At 25.1% G+C, this 25623-nt stretch overlaps 1 protein-coding gene across 1 annotated transcript in view; it reads left to right on the top strand.

Annotated features, from left to right (window-relative positions):
• The window catches only part of LOC107455693 (midasin), a 298299-nt gene that overhangs the window by 16045 nt on the left and 256631 nt on the right, over window positions 1–25623 (top strand). The window contains exons 11-16 of the mRNA XM_087164129.1: window positions 76–253; window positions 2152–2258; window positions 3066–3217; window positions 4095–4155; window positions 5764–5878; window positions 24425–24509. Of these exons, the coding sequence (XP_087020255.1) occupies window positions 76–253; window positions 2152–2258; window positions 3066–3217; window positions 4095–4155; window positions 5764–5878; window positions 24425–24509 (698 nt within the window). The remainder of the gene's footprint in view (window positions 1–75; window positions 254–2151; window positions 2259–3065; window positions 3218–4094; window positions 4156–5763; window positions 5879–24424; window positions 24510–25623) is intronic.

The following is a 25623-nucleotide window of genomic DNA, read 5'->3' as shown; positions in this document are numbered from 1 at the left end:
CCTTATTTCTTTATTATGATTTTAGTTATGAATATTTATATGAATTTATGTTTATTATTATTAATTTTTTTGCAGGGATTTATTTAAATTTTGTGATAGAATTGCCAAAGATTTTGATGCTTCAAGTAATGAAATGGCTTTGAGGTGTTTTCAAGATGCTTTGGATTGCTTTTGTGATAATATACCTAATATTGAAACAAAAATTGAGCTTGCCAAATCAGTTGCTGTGAAATTTAACTTGCCCAAGGAAAAAGTGAGCATTAAAATTCAGAGAAATAAAATTATATTAAGTAATTTAAACTTTTTCAAATGTACATAATTTAATAATACTTTTTTATTTCTAAATTTAATTTTGAAGAAGGAGCATAACAAATTATTTAATGAAATAAGTAAACATCTAAGATATACATATACCTACTCAATCAAATTTGATTAATATGAGCCTGAATTAAACCTGGGAATTTTTTTTTATAGATGATAGTTTAATTATTGTTGAAAAACCTGTATTAAATAATGTTACAAGAATAATGAATTTATGAATTATAAGCAATGATGATGATTTATGAATTATATTATTATGATTTATATTATGAAATATATTATGAATTATAATGAATGAACATGTTTGACTGTTTATATATATATATATATATATATATATATATATATATATATATATATATATATATATATATATATATATATATATATATATATATATATATATATATATATATATAACAGTCAAACATGTTCATTCATTCATTATAATTCATAATATATTTCATAATATAAATCATAATAATATAATTCATAAATCATCATCATTGCTTATAATTCATAAATTCATTATTCTTGTAACAACATTATTTAATACAGGTTTTTCAACAATAATTAAACTATCATCTATAAAAAAAAATTCCCAGGTTTAATTCAGGCTCATATTAATCAAATTTGATTGAGTAGGTATATGTATATCTTAGATGTTTACTTATTAGTTCAAAATGAAGAACAAAACAAAGAGAAATTAAAGACATATGAAAAAAGGGGGAAATAATAAGTAGTAAGTAAAAAAATAACAAACAACAGTTTAAAAAGAAAAAAAAAGGATAAAAATGTATTTAAAAAGCCGGAAAAAAAGATATAATCTTTTCATCAGCCCACACGATTATATCCCTAAAACAGAGTGCTTTCTGATATTGTATCAATAAAGCCAAAGCAAAATATATTAATACAATAGTGTGAGGAGCACTCAAAAAATTTTTTTATAAAAATTACAACAAATAAAATAGAACACAAAAAGTAAAAATAACATGTAAAAACAGAAAATAAAAGAAAAGAAAAGAAAAAGAAAAAACAGTAAAAATGTACTATAAAGCGAGTAGCGAAATCAGATCAACTTACATGGACGGAAATTTTTCAAGAATGATTTAAAAATGTTTTCGCAGAAAGATTGCCAGATTACAAAATATGAAAACAAAAGCGTAAATTGAGTGTAACAAGAGGGTTTTAAGGTGTCGTTCTTACTGCACAGCTGAAGTGATTTGTTATTCTGTGCATTGATTTGTTAGTTACCAAGGATGGGCCCGAAATGGATGTGCTCAAGGTAATATTATACTGGATAATTTTAAAAATTGACCATAAATAGTTATTTAAGAAAAAATATAAAATAGAAAAGAGAAACATAAATTGCCTGTTTCGCAAATAATTTTAGCCACGGATTTGCACGAAATGGATTAGCGCATGGAAAAATTATATAAATTATCAAAGAAAAAAAATTTTTTTTTAATAGATAATTTTAACACGGATTTGCCCGAAATGGATTTGCACATGCAAAAATTGTATAAATTAATAAAGAAATTTTTAGCAAACAATTTTACCCACGGATTTGAACTTATTGTTTTCCTTAACTTTCTTCATGTTTTCTTGTATTTATTTATTATACATACATACATATATATATATATATATATATATATATATATATATATATATATATATATATATATATATATATATATATATATATATATATATATATATATATATATATATATATTCATCATAAGGCAATATTAAATTATTTTAACCGTTAAAGAATGATTCTTATGAATTATTGTGTCTAAAAATATTAATAATATTTTTCTTCAGGCAGGATTTTTCTATCAGTGCTATAGACCAGCTTTAGAAAATGGTGATAATGTAATAATTGGAAGAGCTAAACTGCTAAAGAAAACGAAACAGATTTCATTTACAAGGTAATAAACTCATAAATATGTAGGTACAGTTATTATTTTAGAATGAACTCGCATTATAAATATATTGAAACTGTTTATCACTGTAACTTGGAGTTAGGAATTGTGATGCATTTGTTTCAACATTTAAGTTGATAACTTCCAGAAAGAAATCTAAAATTTGATATTCTTCTTTCAGGAAGTTACATTTGAATTTCTTCTCAAGTTTTAAAATAAAAGGACACATGTGAAGTTATAAAAATAACATTTGCATTAATTAATATTTTTTAATGTGTAGGGAATGTTAAATGTTATAGAATATGTAAAAAAGTTGCAGGGTAAGAAATTGTTTCTAACTTGATTGTTTTATTTAAATAAGTTTTAATAAGTGCTAACTTAAGTTTTTTTATTCTAAAAGAATGTGGTAAAATGTCGTCTACTCAACAATCTAACGATGTCATCATAGATATAACTAAAACATTGCTTTCTAAGAGGAAAAATAGCTCTTTGAAAAATAATTATTGCCAACAGAATAACCTTAATGTTTTGTAACATAACAAAAGAGTAACATTTAATATTCTTATGATAAATATTAATTCTCAATGTTAAGTTTTTTTTCTTGTGCATATTTTTCTTAAAAATCACTTTTGTATTAATTTTTTCCTTTAATTTTTTGTGTCTTAAATGTGCTTAAATAAAACTTTAAATCATAGGTTAATATTATAACATTTTCCTACATTGATAAAAATGAATAAACAAAACAGCTCTTTCTTTTGAATGAGATAAAAATTCATGTGAAATGATCTAAAGTGTTTCCATTTTATTTTCAAGGGCTGTGAAAAGTACATTTGCTAATACTCGTCAGGCATCATGTTTGCTAGAAAAAGTAGCAGTCTCTATTATCAGTGAAGAACCTGTACTCTTGGTAGGGGAAACAGGAACAGGGAAAACTTCAGTTGTACAACATTTAGCAGAATCCATAAGTAAGTAAAAAATAAATTAGGCATGTTTTCCTTTTATAAATTGTACTTAGAACTAATGTTTCGAAGTGTACATTTGTAGAGGGGTCATTGAGTGGTAATGATACATTTTTGTAAGTATTTTATATAAGTGTAATTTATTATTTTAATTTTCTTATTTTTGCTTAAATATTAATCAGAGCTGTATAAAATCGAAACTTTCTGAACACGCACATATGGGACCAAAAATTTGTGCAACCATGCGTACCACTCTTCAGTCCTGAGGACTGAAATCTGTCTTGATGAAAGTCCTTCATAAATACTTAGCATAAAATTATCTATAATAAAATATAACATTGCCTGCCACCCTGACAAATGTAAGCGTTAAAAATTAATTTACATTAATTTGAATGTGACATTCGTATTTTGAAACAATAAGGTTGACAATTTACTACAAACGTACTATCAATATTCATTCCTGCCCTTTTTTGGGGCACAAATGGTGAAATAACAGCTGTAGCAAAAAATACGATGCACATGCTAATGTGAAATAGCAGAGTGTGTGTGCTAGAAGGTTAAAATAATAATGATACCTGGTACTATAGAAATGCTGATATCATGTGATGATATATCATGAACAATGTGATGTCATTTTGTGCTGTTTGGCAACTCATCATAGTTTTAAATGTTGCATGCTACTATTTTTAGACAAACAGTATGATTTATTGTAATTAGAATTCATATTCTTTTGAATGACAAAATGTTAGCAATTTTGCCTTGAATATTATCAAACTGTGAAAACTTTAGTTATAGTTTGTTATTTTAAATGTTATTAAAATAAAAAAAAACATGTATTTTAAAATTAATTCATCGATTGATTTATTTTAATTTTATATTTCAGATCAAAAGTTGACTGTTATTAACATGAGTCAACAAAGTGATTCGATTGATCTGCTTGGAGGGTAAGACACATTGTTTTAAAGTTATAGATATTTTTTTTAGATGATTGATGATTAATTGAACTTTTTTTCGAAATATTATTAAAATTGCATTAAATTTTTAATTTTAAAAATGTATCTTGCTACAAAAAAAAAGTAAATTTTGATTTTTTTATTGACTACACGTTTTAAAAATAATAATCTAATTTCAAGGGTAATTAACTTAATAAAATTACATATAGTTAAATGTTTAACAATATTTTCTTGCTATCGTCTGTGTAGATTAAGGGACCAAATTTAAATTATTTATTCTTTTTTTTATTTTAATTTATTATTGAATTTGCCTTTTTAAGAATATAAAGTAAAGAAACATTGTAAGGTTTAATTTCGAAAATTTTTGTTTTTGTTTAATTCTTTATTAATGATTTTTTGATAGCTGCTATCTTATGTGCAATAGTGCTGCAATAAATCTGTATGTGCATTATAATCCGTGTATATGCAATATAATCTGTGTAAGAAGATGAGGTTATGCAAATAATAATGTGTTGTAAACTTTCAATGAGAAGTTTTTCATATTTGCTATCCTCATTGTAAAAGGAAGAAATAAGAATCCATTGCAACAAGAGAGGCAAATACTAACTAGAGAACTTTCCAAATTATTTATTGTTGATGTGCATGAGCTATAATGCAAAAGTTGCACATGAGTAACAGAAGTGTAGTGAAATACTGTGCAAAATACTATCCATGCACTTAATCTTGGTAATTCTCTCTTAATTCTCGAATATTCTTGTAATAAATACATTTCCATTACAATGAATATGGAAAGAAAAAAAAAAATGAATGAGTCCGATGTTTTTGTGGATTATGTAGCAATCTAGTGATACATTGCCTGATTGCCATAAAAGTAAATTTCATTGCCTGCTGAAGGCAGCCCTCTGATGGCACAGATCATTATGATGTCATTTGTTTTGCTGGTGGCCATGAGTTAAATCCCAGCAGTTGACAGAATAACCGTCATGTGTAAGTTACAATGTGCGTATTAAGACTGTTGCGGTTGAAAATCCTCTCGTTGGTTGTGAATGTTTGGAGAGAGGAGTACCGGCTCTAACATTGTCCACATTGTATTGCCAGGGTTAAAATTAAATGGCATTCCCACTATGGCCATTGAAAGATAGATCCCGAAAAATGAAGTTATGTGTTTGGCTATGGTTGGTTAATGTGTAAACTGAGTACAATTTGGTCTCTGTCTTTTTATTCTTAGTTTGTATAATTTCTATTATAATTATTATTGATTTGTTAATTAATGTTGTAACCGACTATCAAAACTAATGTGGTTAAAGTTGTCCAACTTAAACATTTTATATTGCTCAATGCTTGTTCATATAAAATTCCTTGACATTATTACTCTGACTTTTATTTCCAATGTTATGATTTGGAATCTAAGGTAATATATTTAAGTTAACTCTGAAATATTTTGCAGTTCTTGATGTTAAAATTTTTAGCCTGTAAGTTATTATTTTTTAAGTATTTACCAAAATTTGAACATTTGTTTTTTTAGCATCTTTTTTTAAAAAAAAGTTTATTATGAATTATTTTATGCTCATTATTGTTTTTTTTTCCTTCTGAACATAGATATAAACCTATGGATATTAGTTTCGCAATCCAGCCAATCAAACAGGAGTTTGAAGAACTATTTCAATTTTGTATGAACAAGGATCGTAATGATAAATTTATAAAACATATATCAGTGAGTACTAAATTTTGAATTATATTTTGTAAAATGAATTAATGAAATAATTACTTTAATTTTAATGGGAATGAAATCTGTGTAAAAAATAAATAAATAAATAAAAACCACAAGGTAGTTAAGCTTTTGTAAGTTTTTATGGAACTTCAATTTTAATATTTGTGGCATATTTTTTTTAAAACTATATTCCTGCTTTAAATTTTCATGCAAAAATTTAAGTACCTTTTTCGAAAAATGTTGTATGTAATTTTTAAGTATCATGAATATGAAACTAAGACGTATATAAAAATTTGAGTTTAACATTTAGTTGTGTAATAACTTGCATATTCATGATTTTTTTTTGTTTAGGTATATGTTTATTGTACGGTAGGCGGCTGTAATATGGTATTTGAAATACATTCTCTGTTCCTGGATGTTTTCACAGGAAAAAAAAAACTGAGTTTATATATATATATATATATATATATATATATATATATATATATATATATATATATATATATATATATATATATATATATATCTGTGTGTGTGTTTGTGTGTGTATTTTAATAACTAAACTTGATTTTTAAATGATTAGATTCATATTTCTTTTGATGTTATGAAATATCATGCTTAATTTATGTATCTTGTTATAATTTTATGGATATACGATATGAACTACTATATGAATGATTGTGGACTAAACACATCTCTTACATATAGCTAAATATGAATAAATGATTAAACAATAACAAATTATCAAAATAATTATTAAATTTACAATTAATAAAAAACAATCTTATTTTGCGCAAAATAACCATTGCAAACAATCACATTAGCTCTTTTAATTTAAATTTAATCTGAATTATCGAAATATGAATAAAAATAATTACAGCTAAAAACATCCAAGATAATTTAAAAAAAAAAAAAATTGTTTTGCACATAATTACACACATTACAGAGCAATTGCGAATGAATCACATTTCTAAGTACTAATTTTAGATATCTGAAACTGAAATGAATCAAATGATTAAACAGCTAAAAATCCTTTGAATGAATTTTATTTAATAACTGAATTATGTTTTGTTTTGTGCAATATTTGTATCATAAAGTAATGATAAACTTATTTTACCTATTGTAACTAGTTTATGATATCCTAGTTTTAGGTAAAAGTAGTATATGGGGGGGGCTAGAGGACACTTTTGCCCTTTCCATATACTACTATTGATTTCCTATTTTTATATTAAAAAAATTTAAAATAGGCCTATATTTTACATTTTTTATGAAATATTAAACAAAATCAGCATATTTAAAAATTCTTATTTTTATATTGATAATTTTTATTTTATTAAAACCTTATTGAAAATATCGTTTTTTATTTTACATGCAATTCATAATCGTAATATTTATTTTTACCTTTAAAATCAAAAATATATTTTCCACTATTAATTTTTCTTATAGCTTTATCAGATAATTCACCATGACATTTCGAGAGATAAAAATCTTTCTCATCATTGTCTACTTCTAATCTAGCTATAATAGAGTCACCGTATTTTGTATTTATTTTTCTCAGTGATATTAAATTATATTTACCTATCTCGAGTTCATTTAATTTGTATGTTTCAGGAAATCGTTTGAGGTCATTAAATTCTTCCATTTATTTAAGAACATTTTTTGTAATATAATTTCTGTAATACATACACTTGTATAACGAACATCCAGGTCCTAAAATTTTAGTACATTTAGGTACATCAATGTCAATAGATGGTATATTCAATTCATCTAATATCTCTTTTTCTAAAATACCTCCTTTATAAGCAAATGTACCACCATATAGTTGATATAGGTTATTTATATAATTTTTTACATCTTGATGATTTATCCATAAACTATTCTTATTTCTATTAAATCTTAATCCGTGTACTTCTGAAGTACATTTACGTACAATCTTCAATTCTTGATCATTCAATTCACAATTAGGTGTAAATACGCCAATATATTCACCGATTGGTAAATTTAAATGAACCCATCCTATCTCTCTTAAAATCTTACGACTGGGAAAAATAAATCCCTGAATGTTTAGGATGACTGTAATCTTATCCATTTATTAAGAAACATTTTTTTAAAAGCCAAAAGGTACAGTATCATAATTATCTAAAAGTCTACGTTTATCGTATCCAAAGGTATAACGTTTATTTGTTTTAATACTTGAAATATTTCTATCTTTTTCGATTTTAAACTGATTGATTTCTACATCCAAATAATCTGTTTCACCTGTTATTATTTTAGCCCTATTATCAAAGTCTAATATGGTTTCACTCTGATAAGACATTTTAAATCCTTTTACTTTTCCATATACAGATTTATCATTTAATTTATACCCATAATCTTTAGAGGCTCCAGCTATCCAAGATGTAATATATTTATCATTTCCCAATTCATCAGTCCATTCTCCTAACATGCATCCCGTTTCAATTTTATTGGTTCCGTCGTCTATATATACTACACTATCTGTATCATAATAAAGTACTTTATCTCCTAATTTATCTAACATTTCATATAATCTAATTCTGGCAGAACTAGTTGTAAAAGCAGCTATATATATATTAGTATTGAAGTTATTTTTTTCAAATATATCTTTCATTTTATAACTCATTTCCACACAATCGTCATTCAAAAAATTCATATTCAAATCTTTAATAGTATCATTTAGAATAATTCTATAAAAATCTTCAATTTCCATCACATATTCAGTTTGTTTCATGTTATTTCTTTGACCAAACTTACCCCATAAAGAATTTAAACATATTTTAGCTATGAATCTCAAACCTGGATTTTCTTCAATTTTATCTAATTCTATATCTAATTTTTCTTTAACTATTTGTCTGTATTCTTCTTCATTTTTGAAATTGTTTTTCCATTTATCGCATGTTTCTAGTTTAATCTTTAAAAACGTTTTAACATATTCTTTAAACAATTCATTTGTTTTATTTTCAAAATGCCAAACCTCATATATATTCAATATTTTATATCCTTTTTTAACAGCTAATCTGATCTCATCGGTAGTCCACGTTCCTATTAGACATCTTTCGTTATCAGTGTGTTTACACTCAGAATTTCTTATCTCATAACACTGCTTACATTTTTTCTTTTCTAAAGTGGTTTTGAAATGATTACATTTTATTGTTTCAGAACAAGTTCTACATAATGAAAATATTAATTTTTCTGCTTTATAAGGTAATACTGGATGATATAATTTTCTAGGTGGAAGTACTTTACATTTTATTAATCCATACCAATTTTCATCGTATTTTTTAGGATTAAATATTTTGATTGGATGACCTTCTGGATAGTTATCAAAATAATTTACAGTAGGATATAAAGAACATACGTCAATATATCTACCTTTTTCATTACTTTTCATTTCATATTTTAATTTGGTAGGTTCACATCTTCCACCATAAAAAGCATCTCTAGGATTTAAAGGTTCTATAAAATCTCTCTTCCATTCTTTTTTCATGTAATTTTTCATATCCTTATTATTATCAAAATCACACTCCCAGATATTTACCAATTCATAACCCGCTTCAATTATATTTTTATTGATCTTCTTAGTTCGTTTATATAAATCTTCCATGAGCAATTGATTAACAGTGTTTACTTTTGTTCTAGTGAAACATTTGGTACATCCATGCCAGAAACATCCATTAAATTGAAATACTGTATTTTTATAAAATCCATCTACCTTATAACATTTTTCACCTAATTGTAATTTTTTCTCTCCTCCATTCAAAGCATGGCGTATATTAATATTTTCCTTTTTTGATATGTAATCTAACCAAGCTATTGATTTTTTACTGTACTGATCTTTTTGAATGACAATTTCATCAATAGCTATTGTGTTTTCTTTCAAGAATTTATCTCTGTAAATGGCCATACATAGACCAGCTAAAGTTACATATTTAAACGGATCTATATTCACAGTTACTAAGAATAATCTTCTTAATTCTAAACAACCTTTTCTTAAAATATCTACATCAGATCTACAGTATTTTATAAATTCCTTTTGGAAATCAAAAGTTTCATGTTTAATGGAATCATACCATTTATCAAATTTTTTCCTGTCTTCATCAACCATATGATTATATCCATAGTAATATTTATCTGGATATTTGCCAATATAATTTTGATTCTTTTGTTTGTTGAATAAATGAGGAAAATAACCCTTGGCCAGTTCATTTAAACCAAATGTTTTAGGAAATTTTTTAAGTGCACACATTGTAAAATTAATAGAATCAATAAATCTTATATAGTAACCATCAGCATTCATATATGTTAGTTTATTTCCTTGGTAAATTGTAAATACTTTAATATGCTTTTTGAAACAATATTTAGCTAAAAATTGAAAATCAAATCCTTTTCCATAATGAGCTATAACTGTATATCCTTCGTGTTCCTCGCAAAATAACCATTCACAAAAATCGTTTTCATTTTTAAATTCTGTTTCGTTTCCATGAAAATCATGACATATAACTAGATTCACTTCATGAATTCCTGTATCTTGCTTGGTTTCAACATCAAAAAATAAGTATTTTCCTGTTTTACATTTCTTACACCAATCTAATTTAATACTTTTATTTTTTACACAATTATCTTCACATACACCTCCTTTACTGTTTTCATATTTCATGAAACACTCATGACCTTTCATAACCCATTTCCAACAATTATTACAACGATATTCACCACATATATGTTCTTCTGTTTTCCTTTCATTTCTATTAATATTTCTTTTACATTTTAGACATTTCCATAGTAATTTGCAAACAGTAAAACCTTCTGAATTTTTCTTGTTATGATTATCAAAACAATTTTCTCCTAAGAATTTCCGATTACATTTTTTACAAAATATTTCCTCTCCTTCACAATTAGATTCTTCAACAAAACACCTATCACATTTTAAAGGGCATTTATGTTGATTTGAACGTTTATAACCCACTTTACAATAATTACAATAATTATTCTTACCTAAAAATCCTGTCATTGATGTAATGACATCGAAATGATTTCTATTCTTATATATAAAAATACATGTTGATTTATAATCACCATTATATATAATTTCATTACCATTTTCTCTACAAACTATATTGATCTGAATGTCTAAACATTTTTCAAATATTTTAACTTCTTCTAAACTACACACTTCTAAAGGAATTTTACATACATCATGTAATTTTATAGCTAATGTTTTTTGTAAAACACGACCTTTTTTAATATAAATTATTTCATTACTTGATAATTTTTCAGTACATAATTTATCACTTAACAGTTCAGGATTTTGGATAGCTAAAGCTGTTACAATTGATCTAGCCAAACATATATTATCATCATTTTTTATTTGACAAATACTTTTCTTTTTTGCTGGATCTGTTTCAGAATACATTTTTAAAGCCTTGTGTCTACCACCATGAGGTAATTCGATGACATTAAAATCAAATATACATTCTGTTATATCGAGTTCTTTATATTCAATTTGGTTGGATAATTTATCAATGTATTCATTAAAAGCAGTTTTAGTTGACATCATTTTATCATGAAAAGGTACATTTAATTTAGGATTATGTATAATTACATCTACTTTTCCTGTAATATTTCCAATAGCCCTTTTAAATATATTTCTTAAAATATTATAGTATTGTTCAGGTAAAATTTTAGATCCTACCACTCTATATTGTTTTCTATAAACTTTATATTTTTCAATATATTGACCTCTGAATTCAATAATTTTATAATCTGGTTTAAAGAAATTTTTAAGATTTACCTCTACTTTTACCTTATCTTTTATTTTTTGAGGCCTATACAAAGCATTTAAATTAGTTTCAGTTATTATATTTTTTTCTTCTTTAGGTATAAATTTACCATCTTTATATTTTAAATTATAAGAATCAAAAACTTTTTTTAATTCATTTCTATACTTAGGATATTTATTAAATAGTTTAGTTTTGTTTTCCATATAATAAGAAACATCCAATCCTAAATAATCTGATAAAACAGATTTATAATTTCCTGTACTTTTGATATAAGAAACTACTGATTCAATAATATTTGATTTTAATCTCTTATCAGTCAGGACAGGAATTTTAAGTTTAGTTATCAATTCTCTTAGTTTTTTAATACTGAAAGTTGAGAGTACATTACTCAAGTGTTTGAACTCCTTTGTCATGTTACTCATTTATAAGGAAGAAAATTTATAAATACTTTTATAAAAAGGAGTTCATACGTTTTATATGAAAATTACTTCTAAAATGTCTTTGTTTATGCGAATAAGTATAATTTTTGCCACATTCGCATTCATAATATGTATATTTTCTTTTAAGATCACAATCTATACATCTTTTAAATAAATATTTTCTAAATTTGTAAAATTCGTCAGCTGATTTCAAAGTCTTACAATCGCAACAAAATTTATCTTCCATTTATTAAATGGAGTTTTTATAAATACTTTTCTGTCTCTTTAAGAAACGAATTCCAAATTTCATCATAAATGTTTTGTTTTTTAGGACTACCTAACTTAATATTGTTAGAAATATTATAATATTCACATATCTTTTTCATAAAATATTTATAATTTAAACTCTTTTTAAAATACATATAATCTAAAAATTTTAAAAACATTTCATCTGCTTCAACCGTAAAAACCAAGTTCAATTTTCTTTTTAACTTTTTAAAAAAACTAATTCTCGAATTGTATCTCTGTTTTAAAAAAATATCAAAATCTTTCGTGTCATAAAAATATTCATCTTCTTCTGAATCGTAACTTATTTTTTTATTCTTAATTTGTTTAAATATCTCTGTATAAACATTTTCCATTTATTTAAAAAAATATTTAAATATGTGTTCTTTCTTTTCTATTGCGCAATCACAGCCACCGAGATGGCTTTTATTGCACAATTCCTATGAGAGCCAAGCTCTCTTACGTCACAGGCCTTATTGCGTAATCATTACAGCCATCTAGATGGCTCTCTTACGTCACAGACCTTATTACGCAATCATTACAGCCATCTAGATGGCTCTCTTTCGTAATATCTTCCCCTCAGCTTTTCCGAATCTTTTTTAAAACAATTAAGACTAAAGGAATTTTACAAAGTTAATTCAACAGATCGAATCTTTAAATTAATAAACTTAGAAAATAAAGTCTTATTATTTTTAGTTATCTAAAATAATAATAATAAATAAAGTCTAAAATAATAATAAAAAATAAATAATAATAATAAATAAAATAATAATAATAAATAATAATAATAATAATAATATAATTTTTTACTTTAAATAAGTCAGAAACTTTACGTTAAATAAGAAAATTTAAAATAAGAATAATTAGTATAAGAAAATTTAAAATAAGAAATATTTAAGTAATTCGTTTAATAAAACTATAAGTAATTCATTTTCAGAATAATAAAATACAATAAGAATTAAAAAACATGCAGGAAAAATACTTTGAAAATACAAAAAAAAAAGAAAAGAATAATCTACTTAACTTAAATCTTAAATATAATAACCTACTCCTTCGACGATTTGAACTCAAATGAACGAAACAAGGAAGTAAATGATTTTCGAAACGTGTAGAAACTTCTAGAAGGAAACGACGTCATTTCGATGAATCATTTGTTGCTCGACTGATTTGAAATAAAAGCATTTATAAAAATGTTTCGTAATAAAATGGCTTCTTTAAAAGATGTTTGTTATGAGCAAATTAAAGATAGTTATTATTATGGATTGTTTGGAGATTTTAAATTAATAATAGATAAAAATACTGGATATTTCAATGCTTCTAAGTTATGTAAATCAGGAGGTAAAAGATTTAAAAAGTGGTTAGAAAATAAAGAATCTAAAGAGTTAATTTTATATTTAACTAAATTCCTAGAAGGCCCGAATTCGGGCCCTCTAGAAAATTCATTATTTTATGAAATTAAAGGTAGAAATGCAACTGAATTAAAATATAATGGGACTTATGTTTCTAAGGATTTAATTACAAATATAGCTTGTTGGATTTCACCTGAATTTTCTAAAAAAGTAAACGATGTTGTAATTAATTATTATGCTAATAAATTTAATGAAAAATATAAAAATGATAATGATAAACTTCAAAAGAAATTAGATATAATAAAAATTAAAATGAATGACTTAAAAATAAAAAATGAAAAATATAAAGAAGACGTAACACCTAAAACATCTCAACCTAGAAAATTAAACATGTTTACAATAATAGAAAAGAATAAAAATGATTCTGATTATCATTATTATGTTATTAGATGTCAAAGAGGTTTATATAATAAAACTATACGAGATTTAAAACTTAGATATCCTAATTTAAAAATAGCTCATGAAATTCAATATAATCCGAATGCTATTAATTTATTTAACAGAATAAAAGAAAATATTTCTTATATAGAAACTAAATTTAATCATTTAAAATTAAAAGATTATGATATGGAAAGATTTAAAAATGATATAATTCAATTGATTCCTAAATTAGAATAATATTTTTTTCATCTATCCAACTATTAAATTCTTCAGGGTAACCAACCCATTTCACTAATAATTTATTTCCTTTCCTTCTTATTACTTTTTCAATCTTATATGTTTCATTTTTCTTATTATATTTTACTAATTCTTTTTCATAATAAGTTCCTTTAATTTCTTCACCATTTAAATCTTTCACTCTATAAGTTATAGGATCTGTTTTCAATATTTCAGATATTATAAAAATTTCTTCTGTAAATGTAGGATGATAACCTCTGGTAAATGTTTCTTTATATTTTGAAATTCTAACTTTATCACCTATTTTAAACTTTGGTTTCTTTATTTCTTTTTTAGAAAATAAATTATTGTATACGATACTTTCATTTTCTGTCCGACTGGCTTGTGAGGGTGTCATTTTAATAGATCGATGATAAGAATTATTATAATTATAAACTAATTTATCTAGTACTTCTAAGTATTTATTTGTATTATTTGCTGCCATATATTTTCTTATTTTTCCATTAATTGTTTGATTAAATCTTTCAACAATAGAACATTTTATTTCAACATTTTCAGTAGTAAACCAATGAATATTATTATCTTTGAATAATTTTTGAGTATCTTTATTTATAAATTCCGTACCTTTATCCGTTTGTAGTTTCTCTGGAATTCGTTCTTTAAATATTAACTTGAAAGCATTTGATACTTCTTCGCCTGTTTTTCTTTTTATTGGAATAACCCAAGCATATTTACTAAACATATCAATAACTGTTAAAATATAATTAACTCCACTATTATATTTACTAAATGGTTTTATAAATAATAAATCGGCTTGCCATTGATCATCAATATGTGAAACATAACATCTCCTTCTTCTAAATTTACGAATAATTGGTTTATATCTAGTATAAACATCTTGTTCATGTAAAAAATCTGTAATTTGTTTTTGAGATAAACCTGTTTTTCTTTTTAATTCATTGATACCACAATAACCTTTTTCGGGATCATAATATACTGTTTCTATGACCCCGTTTTCTTTAAAAAAGTACTTTTTTTAGATCCACAAACTTCACATATACCTTTCCTCGTCAATCTTCCATTTTTAGAAGTTTCTTCATAAACATCTTTAGTATTAGTAAAATTTTTACATTTTAAACAATAAATCATTCCCATACCAAATGTTCTTTTGGCTTTGATAATAGGTTTAACAACTGCTCTATCTAGCCTTTCCCTGATTGTAGGATTTGGAATTGTATTTAACTCTTCTATCATATTTTTATCACATACATCATTTCTAGTTTTAGTATCTTTATTTTTAAGGTAACAAACATCATGTTTATATGCTATTTCATCTACTCTGTTAATGGGCTTACTCCATTCTTTATATGTTAAATCATCGTTTAATCTTTTCTTTCCATGTAATAATTGTGTTCCAGGTCCTGTAAATTGATGTCCTGGTAAATGCATTTCAAAGGGTAAATTATTAATTGTTGAATTGATAAAGCCAGATCCTTTTTGACCACATTCTTTACAACAAAATTTGAACTTTCCGTCTTTACTTAATTTTCCAACTTTGAATATATTACTTTTACACGTCATTTATAGGTAATAAAAAATTATATGTATTTGTAGCCATTCAATTGAGTTTTTTTAACGTATTTCTCTAAAGGAAAATATTTCAAACTTTGAATAAATTCAGCCTCTTTTTTATGAATTTCTTCTTCAGTTAATGTATTGGCTTTAAACAAATTCAGTAGTTGTTTATAAAATTTGTAAGTATATTTATATTCTTCTTTTCTTTCGGATATATTTAAAGATCTGTCAACCACTTCAATAACGCCAGCTCCTAAACTCAAAGCTGATAAAGGGATTAAAATAAAACCAGATAAGCCAGATGCGCTAAATAAAAACTTACTCATAGATAGTGCGATACTAATCTTTTGATAGAAATTATAACTTTTTCTGTGAATAAAAATTCTTTTCTCTAAATATTCTTCCATTTATATATACACAAATTCTTTATTTCGGTACCTCATATTAGGATTGACTAAATCTAAAACTAAAAAATCATATGGTTTTTTGATACAGCTCTTATACATTTTATTAAATTCTTCTTTTGTTAATTGACCATCTATTTCTCGTATTATTTGTTTAATTTCTTTTTGTTTCATATCGAAAAATATAAAATAATTGCTGTTACTTCTGATGGTTATAGGTATTTTATAATAGTACTGACTTATATAGATAAGGGATGTATTTTTCTTTCTTCCTCGTATAAAAAATTCTTCTATAGATTGTTGATCTTTTTCACATATACAATCATCAAATACAACTAAATTCATATAGGAAGGATCCAAGTCATCTACGGTAATAAAATCCTCTAGTTTGGAAGAAAACAAAACTTGATCTTTTTTAAATTTTTTATATTCTTTCAAAACTTCTTTTTTATTCTTTAAGCCTTTACATTTTTGAATATCTTCTAATTCTACATCTGTAAATTGAATGTATTTTTCTTGTAATTTTTCATACTTAGATTCAAATATGTCTTTTGCACACATGTAAAGTCTATCAAAGTGTAAATAGTCATAAATTAAATTGATTAATAAGTTCGATTTTCCACTGTTGGAAGAACCATTTATGATTAATCTAAAGGGATGTATAGGCAATAGAGGATGTTGATTTGGATCTTTAAATTCATCTGGTTCATTATAGTCTTTAATTACAATTTTAGAATACATTTATTAATTAAAAAATAATCTACTACGAGTAAAAAATAATCTACTACGAGTAAAAACTATTATTAAAATAAAAATATTTTTTTTAAATAATTTATTCTTTTAATGGTTCATATAGCGGTACTCGTGTATTATGACAAATTTCAGCAAGAAGTATACAAACTATCTTTTCTTTGTTTGAATTATAAAATTCTTCTGGTAATATATTACTTTTATTTTTTATTAAAAGACAGAAATCTATTTTAGAAACAAATTCTATTACAAAGTCTTTATCAATATCTTGATACTGTATAATATAATCCCAATTTACATAATCTTGAAATTTTCTTATAAGGTTCATTGATAATTTTTGATATCTAGATACAACATTCATATTTAAACGGTCAGAATAATTTTCTATAAATCTTAAATCCAATTTTTGGAATCTTGATATTTCATACCAAGTCACTTTATCTAAATGTCTCTCAATAAAACGGATAGATAAGGTTTGGTATCTACATATTTTTTCCCAATCTACATCAGAGGCATGTTTTTCAATAAAAGGTTCATTGAGTTTTTGATATTGAGAAATAATATACCAATCATTTGGCTGTACATATCGTTCGATTAAAACTTCAGATAATTCAGAAAATTGAAACACATATTCCCGCTAAACTTATAATTACATCTTCTGAAAGTTTCTTTCTAGAAAAGTCGTTCCAATTAATTTCATTGGCCATTTATTAAGAAGAAAAATTTATCTTTTCAATATGTAAATAAGGCTTTAATTTACAACCTCCTCCTGTTAGCACTGATAATGTTAAAACTTCATTTAACTTTCCATACGCAAACATAGTTATTGCATCTTCATTAACATTTATCTCTTTATCAAGAAGTACTTCTTTCACTTTTTCTAAGCGTATTTTTGGCTTTTCATTCATTTTGTCACAGGCTAAAAAAATTGTAATTTTCATATACATGTTTTGTGATAATTTTAAGTTTGAATCTAAAAGTTTTGAAGTAGTTTCGTTGAATTCAAAAGTCTTGTAACCCACACCTGTAAACTGAACAAGTCTATCTGTGGTAGCGCAAAAAGTTTTATTATCAACGTAATATTTATTGGCAACGTCAGTATCATTTATGGGCCATTTTACACTCGATATTCTTTCGTTGTGAGCATAATAACTTCTATTAATTTTATCCCACAGTATACAATAATAATCAAGATGTTTTTTGGTAACCACATCGCCTTCTTTTTCAGGTTCTTTTACATTTGATATGATTTTATTTTTAGCATCAAAATTATTTTCATCATGTATTAAACTTTTGTCATCGACATATTTTTTAGTTGAAGCATCATTGTCCTCTAGAGGAGTAGCTATATTTCTAATACATTTATTTTTAGCATTAAAATAACCGTTATTACGAATCAAACACTTATTTTTTAAATCATCTACATATTTTTTAGTTGAAGAGTCATTATCTTCCTGAGGATGTAAAACATTTTTTAAAAGTTTACTTTCCATATCATAATTACCATCATTCGTTAATTTAAATCCTACACCTGGTGGTCCTAAAGGTCCTTCTTTTATTTCATCGTCGTAAAGTGGATAATAAGCAGACATTTATTAAAATAGAAAAAATCCTTTATGTTTTCAGAGTTTTAATCATTTTTATATCCTGAGTTGACATATTCAAGGAGCATTTGTTTCTTTCTTTCAAAATAAAGTAAAAAACATAATTTTTAGTAGTATTATTTCTCAATCTCCAATTGAATTCAATCATTAAATTACTCAAGTTCGTATAATTTTCATGGTTTGCCAAGTTGAAACAAATTATAGGATACTTACTGAAATTTGAATAGTTTATCATACAACCTGTTTCAGAATTTATATTATTGATTCCTGATTCTAAAAGAGCATAATATAATCGATTATAATCATTTTTATTAAAGTCCATCATATAACTTACAGTGGGAACTTTAATGTTATTAATCATTAACCAACATTCTATCATATCCAAGTGATCAAACATCATATTATTTTGATTCATGTTTTCATTTCTATCTTCATATTGAGGAATGACATATAAACTCAAAACTTCATCAGAAGTAGCAGGAATAGAATAAGACCCACTGGAATTTTTATAAAATACATTTGATTTGATAATGTTATAATGATCCCAATTTATTTCTATAGGAGTATTTGATAATTTTAATTCATTGAATTTTACAGATGCGGAATTTTTAAATCTAACATAAGGTAACCAAAGTGATAAATCTTCAACAAGAACCTTAAAATCTGGATTTTGAATATCTGTATACAACATATTTTTACTATCATTTCTCTGAATTTCTATTTTAACTTGGAAACCTGTCATTACTTTTTTATATTCGTTAAAGAAATCAAATATATACTTTAAAGGAATCCATATTTTTACTGTTTGACTATTTTTAGTAAATTTACATCTTTTTGAAAATCCTTCGTTAAAACTTTCATTTAGTTTAAGGTTTTTAAAAAAATCAGTTATTTTGGTAGTATCTATCAGATTTCCATTATATTTGAAATTGTTTCTATCTACAGAATCAGTTGTATCTACATAAAAGAACATGTTAGTAGCTTCCGATGTTGAATAATCAGGGGTGAAGTGTATCATCCCTAATACTTGATTCATAATGGCTTTATAATTTATAGTGGATTCAACTTCAGTATTTCCTATAGTCAACCTGTTTGAATTTATGAGACCTCCTCCATTCACTAGAGTAACATTTTCATTACTTATTACACCTCCATCTCCTTTTACAATTTTTAATTCTTGTTGCAGATATCCCGCAGAATATAAAATATTAGCATTTGTATCATTGATAAAGAAATTATATGTAGCATTTTCATGAATATTATTTCTATTTTCACTTTTTAATTCTCTATATTCAAAACTTTCGACGTCGTTATTATAATAATAACTAGTGTCTTTCAAATCGTAAATTTTATCCATTTATTTAGGAATAAAAAATTTCAATCCAGTACCATGTTTTTTATTTTTAGAAAATATTTCATTCAATTTTTCTCTCACAAATTCCTTAGATTTATCTTCTACAATAGGACTTATAAGGTCTGAAAAGAAGCCTCTTCCTTGTATTTTTTTACTCTTTCTGTACAATCTTTGTTTATTCATTTATTTAGCAATAAATTTGTACTGTACTTCTTGTTTATTTAAATCAATTAGTTCACCTCTATGATTTGTAATTCTCATTCTAATTCGATTAATAGAATCAGATTTAACCGGAAAAAATATTAGTTTATCAAATTCTTTAGCATATAAACTTCCTGGAGGATTTGATGATGTAAAAGAATAAATAACTTGAGATTGAAACTGATTTATATAAGCACCATCCACTATATCACAGTGAATATAAATATTATCATTACCATTAGCTATATCCGCAATAAATTTACCTTCTTGCTCTTCCTCTTCATATATTTTAGGTTCAAAGCCTAAAATTTTGTACAATTCACTTTTAGATAAATCAATTTTATAATTCTTCTCGAGTTTAATACTAAACCTTTGTCTTTCTTCTATTATTCCAAATAATATAGGTGAATCATTTCCAAAATATTTTACCATATAACGATTCAAACCTCTTATATTGTAATGACCATGAGGAATAATGAAATCTGTCCATTTGACTCCATCAAAATATGAAAATTTATTGTTTTTCTCCGTAATATTATTCCATGAAATATACATTGAAAAAGACTGAAGAGCTATCTCTGTAAAATGAAAAGGTCTCGAATACTCAATGGTGAAATCTTCAGATTTATCTACGTTTTTCGAATCTAATATAATATACTTCATTTATAAAGAACAATTTTTTCATTTAATTTACTAGGTTCTTGAGTAAATGAATATAAAACTTCAATAGGAGATTTATTTTTATTTCTTTCAGTTATATATTTCATACAATAGAAACCACATCTTACAGAACTCGGACTTTGTAAAAAACTATCGTTATATCTAATTTCTTTTCCAGAAGTATTTAAATAACTTAGTATGTTTTGAGGAAGAAAATCATTTTTTATTATTCTATTGTTATATTTATATTCTCCAAAAGGATCAAAATATTCAACAAAATTATATTTTGGATCATTATAATAACAAACCCAATGAGTTCCAGGACCTGTAGATACATCTAAATTTATAATTCCGTTTTCAAATTTTCTTATCTTTTTAGGTAACATATCTATAGTAAATATACCTCTAAATCCTTTTTCATTTTTCATATTGTTTTCAATCATTTTGTTGGATATTCCCATGGCTGATAGACTCCCTTTCCACAAGTTTTTTTTTTTTTACCTGATCCAGAAATTTTGTCCAATACTTTTTTAGTACCCCAACCAGCTGCTCCGCTAGCAGCTCCTAATGCTAAAGTAGAAAGTAAAGGTACTAAAAATGGTAAAAACCCTCCATTCTTTTTCAGTTGAGTCTTTGATATTTTAATTCTTTTACCTTTATCAATTTGGTTAATTTGTGTAGCTGTTAAATGTAAATCAAAATTGGGTGTTTTACTTTTATCTATTTGTAAACTAAGTTCTTCACCATTTTTATAAGCTGATTTCAATTTAGAAATCTGACTGTCGCTCAAGTATACTTTTTTTACAATATAATTACTCATTTATATACTAAGAAATTTTCCATAGTATTCCTTTACCTGATCGTTTGTCATAGTTCCCTCTCTTAAAAGTAAATCCAACAAATCTACAGTTTTATTATACAATTTTTTACTTTTAGAACCTTTACAAATTTTATCTGTCAGATCAACTAAGATATTCAGTTTATCTTCTAAACCTTTTCCTGTGTAATGTCTACCTTGTTTAATAGCTGATAAAGCTTCTAAATATCTTTTCATCATATTCATTTTATAATCAGCATTATCAATCCTTTTCTGATACTCATCTTTGTTGTTTGTTAAATTTCTATTTTTGGTTTCATTTCCTTTTTCTCTTTTAAATTGATCTCTTTTTGCTTTTGCCCTTTTAATAACTTCTTCAATATCTTCATCAGTTTTATTCCACATTATTGAAGGTAATTCAAATTCTAATTCTTCTAATAATTCTTTATCTAAATTTTTGTCTATATCTATTTTTAAAAACATACTTCCTACATCTTCAGTATAATCTTCCTCTGACTGATTCTCTATCTGAGGTAAAGATCTATAGGTCTCATTCATAGTGAAAGATAAATTATCAACAGCATCTTTTATACCTATCAAGTTTTGTTGTCTAGAAGTTTCTAGTTTTTCCATTTGATGAAGTACAGGTTCGTGAAAATCGGCTAATGATTTTTGTATTCCTATATCTTCTTCTAATTTTATTTCATTATTTTTCCTAATTTCTGATTGTAGTTTAACTAATCTTAGATCATTTTTTAATTGCTCTAACAACTTTTTATTTCTCTCTTTTTCAATACTTTCCATTTATAGGTAGTAAAATGTTCGTTATACAAGTGTATGTATTACAGAAATTATATTACAAAAAATGTTCTTAAATAAATGGAAGAATTTAATGACCTCAAACGATTTCCTGAAACATACAAATTAAATGAACTCGAGATAGGTAAATATAATTTAATATCACTGAGAAAAATAAATACAAAATACGGTGACTCTATTATAGCTAGATTAGAAGTAGACAATGATGAGAAAGATTTTTATCTCTCGAAATGTCATGGTGAATTATCTGATAAAGCTATAAGAAAAATTAATAGTGGAAAATATATTTTTGATTTTAAAGGTAAAAATAAATATTACGATTATGAATTGCATGTAAAATAAAAAACGATATTTTCAATAAGGTTTTAATAAAATAAAAATTATCAATATAAAAATAAGAATTTTTAAATATACTGATATTTCGTATAAAAATGTAAAATATAGGCCTATTTTAAATTTTTTTAATATTAAAAATAGGAAATTAATAGTAGTATATAGGGAAGGGCAAAAGTGTCCTCTAGCCCCCCCCATATACTACTGGTAAATCAAGTGATTAAACAGTTTAAAATTATTAAAATAAACTTTAAATATTGATTAAGTATAAACGATATTTCATTAAATCTGTTAAGATAATAAAAACAGAAAAAAAGCAGTCTTTTCAATCCAATTCAAGCATTTTCCCTTTCTCTCATATATCCATGTGCAGACCGTGTTGCATTATCTTATATTCCGAAAGTGTATATTTCCATAAATGAAACTATGTTACTGTTACATTCTAAAAGCACATTTTTTATCTGTGTTGTTAATTCTTTAGCTTATAATTCTAAAATATAGATATAGATCATCACAAAATATATCCTTTTTTATCTTTTCAATGGGTCAATATGAAAATTTAGGTAAATCTATTTAACAAAATAAAATTTTTAACTTCAGAAAGAAAGAAAAGGATATTATTAATAATAATAATAAAAAAAAACGAAACAGATAGCTGCCCATATCAGTATTTGATTTAAAATTATAAACGATGCTGTTAAGGCATTTTCATCATATTAAAATAAGTAAGAAAAATTGTTTCTGCAATAAATTCTATTACATTCTTAACATTCAAATTTAGTGGTTAATTAATTTTTCTTATTGTAAATAAGCAGATCATTCATTACATTTATGTATTATATTTTATAAATTTAAATGTTAAACTAATAAATATTTATAGAAAAAAAATGTTTTTTTGGAAAACTTGCTAAATATTTTTTAGAAATAATTAACAATGAAATTAAAGAGCTCATTTTTATTTAGTTTAAGAAAACCCTATTAAAATGATAATGATGACTATTTTTAATTAAAAACCCTCCTATGTTACATTAAAATTAAAAATTCATTTTATATTGGAATTAATAATATATTTTCAGTATATATTTTCAAGAAAATTTGCAAATCTCTTCTGATGGAGCTATAATTTTTGTGTTCAAAGTGTTTGAAAGTCACATTAACTTGACCAAACAAATGACAACAAAATTAAGATTTGTTCACTTTTAATAAAATTGTAAATTTGTTTTTAATTTTAACTCGCATTTTTCTTTTACACTGCTTAGAATATAGTTTCAAATTTATATGTGCAATCCCATATTGTTAATTTTCTTATAAAGTTATAAGTCTTATAAAGTTATAAGTCTTATAAAGTTATAAGTCTTATAAAGTTATAAGTCTTATAAAGTTATAAGTCTTATAAAGTTATAAGTCTTATAAAGTTATAAGTCTTATAAAGTTATAGTTTCTTATGAAGTTAGAACATTTGACTGCATGTTTGACCATTAATTTATTTTTTATATTTTTTAGTCTCAGTACAACAGAAAATCATACAAGATCTTACTTGATCTCATGTCACACGCAATGGATCAAGTTATAAAGTTCTTGCTTGCAAGTAAGTGTCTAAATTTTTTTTTTTTAAATGGTGACTTTGATAATGTTTTAGTAATAATGCTTTGCATACCATTTCTTTCTGGTTATCCCATATTTTATTATAAAAATTCTTCTGTTACAGAAAAGTGTTAATTATTCGAACAAGTTAGAACTGAAAATGATCTAGTTAATAAAATATGAACTATTTTAAAAATTTGTTAAGTTGTTCAATTTTTAAAAATTTTTTTTTTTACAAAACTGGTATAAAGTTATTAATAAAAGAACACCTAAAAAATTTTCAAATTGACGTATACCTTACAATACATATATTCAAAATTCATTGTGGTAGAGAAAGTGAATTCTTAATTTTAATTGTCTTCTGCTTAATAGAATACTTTTTTTTTACCTTCATGACAAATAGTCATGGCTGGATTAAAAGATTGATAGAAGCAGTCTCTATAACAGATTTAGCATTTCTCAGGTAGCACCACATGGAGGTTTGTTACCTAATGCACATTCTATAAGACAGGGTTCCCACGGTCCTTGAGAGTCCTTGAAAGTCCTTGAATTATTTTTTGCTAAATTTAGGTCCTTGAAAGTGCTTGAAAAACGTCTTAGGTCCTTGAAAAACCTGATAGGTCCTTGAATTTGTCCAATACTGCCGGCTGCCCTTTTTATAAAACACCCGCGGATCTTTCTCGTTCTTTCTGTTTTGTTCCCGAGCTCTCTCACGTGGTTTTTAACACCACCGTTTCTAACCGGGCCTAGCGTCTTGGTGTCTGCCAAGCGCGCGGAGCACAGCAGACAATCAATGCGTTCGGGGCGAGACTCCACTTCATCTTCTGTCGCATATGCTTAGATCTTCTTTTTTCTTATCGAAACTGGAATACTCTCAAATTTCGTAACAATATGTACCTTGTAGTTTTCAATAAATTTGCTGTTTTACCATCAACACTTGTCCTTACGTTTGCGTCATTTCAAAACTTTATTGTAATGCGTATTCGCAAAGGCACGGCTTCGTATTTGTGTTGTGTAGTTTAGACTAGTTATGCCTGGGAAGTGCTATTTTAATCCCCAATGGATGGATAATCAAGCTTATAAAGAATGGATTTTATCGATGCCCGAAAAGAAGTTCA

The sequence above is a fragment of the Parasteatoda tepidariorum genome, chromosome 5 (assembly GCF_982258835.1).
Source record: "Parasteatoda tepidariorum strain Cologne lab strain chromosome 5, Ptep-v5.0, whole genome shotgun sequence".
NCBI classification, from domain to species: Eukaryota; Metazoa; Arthropoda; class Arachnida; order Araneae; family Theridiidae; genus Parasteatoda; species Parasteatoda tepidariorum.
This window is presented reverse-complemented; position numbering and strand designations above follow the sequence as displayed.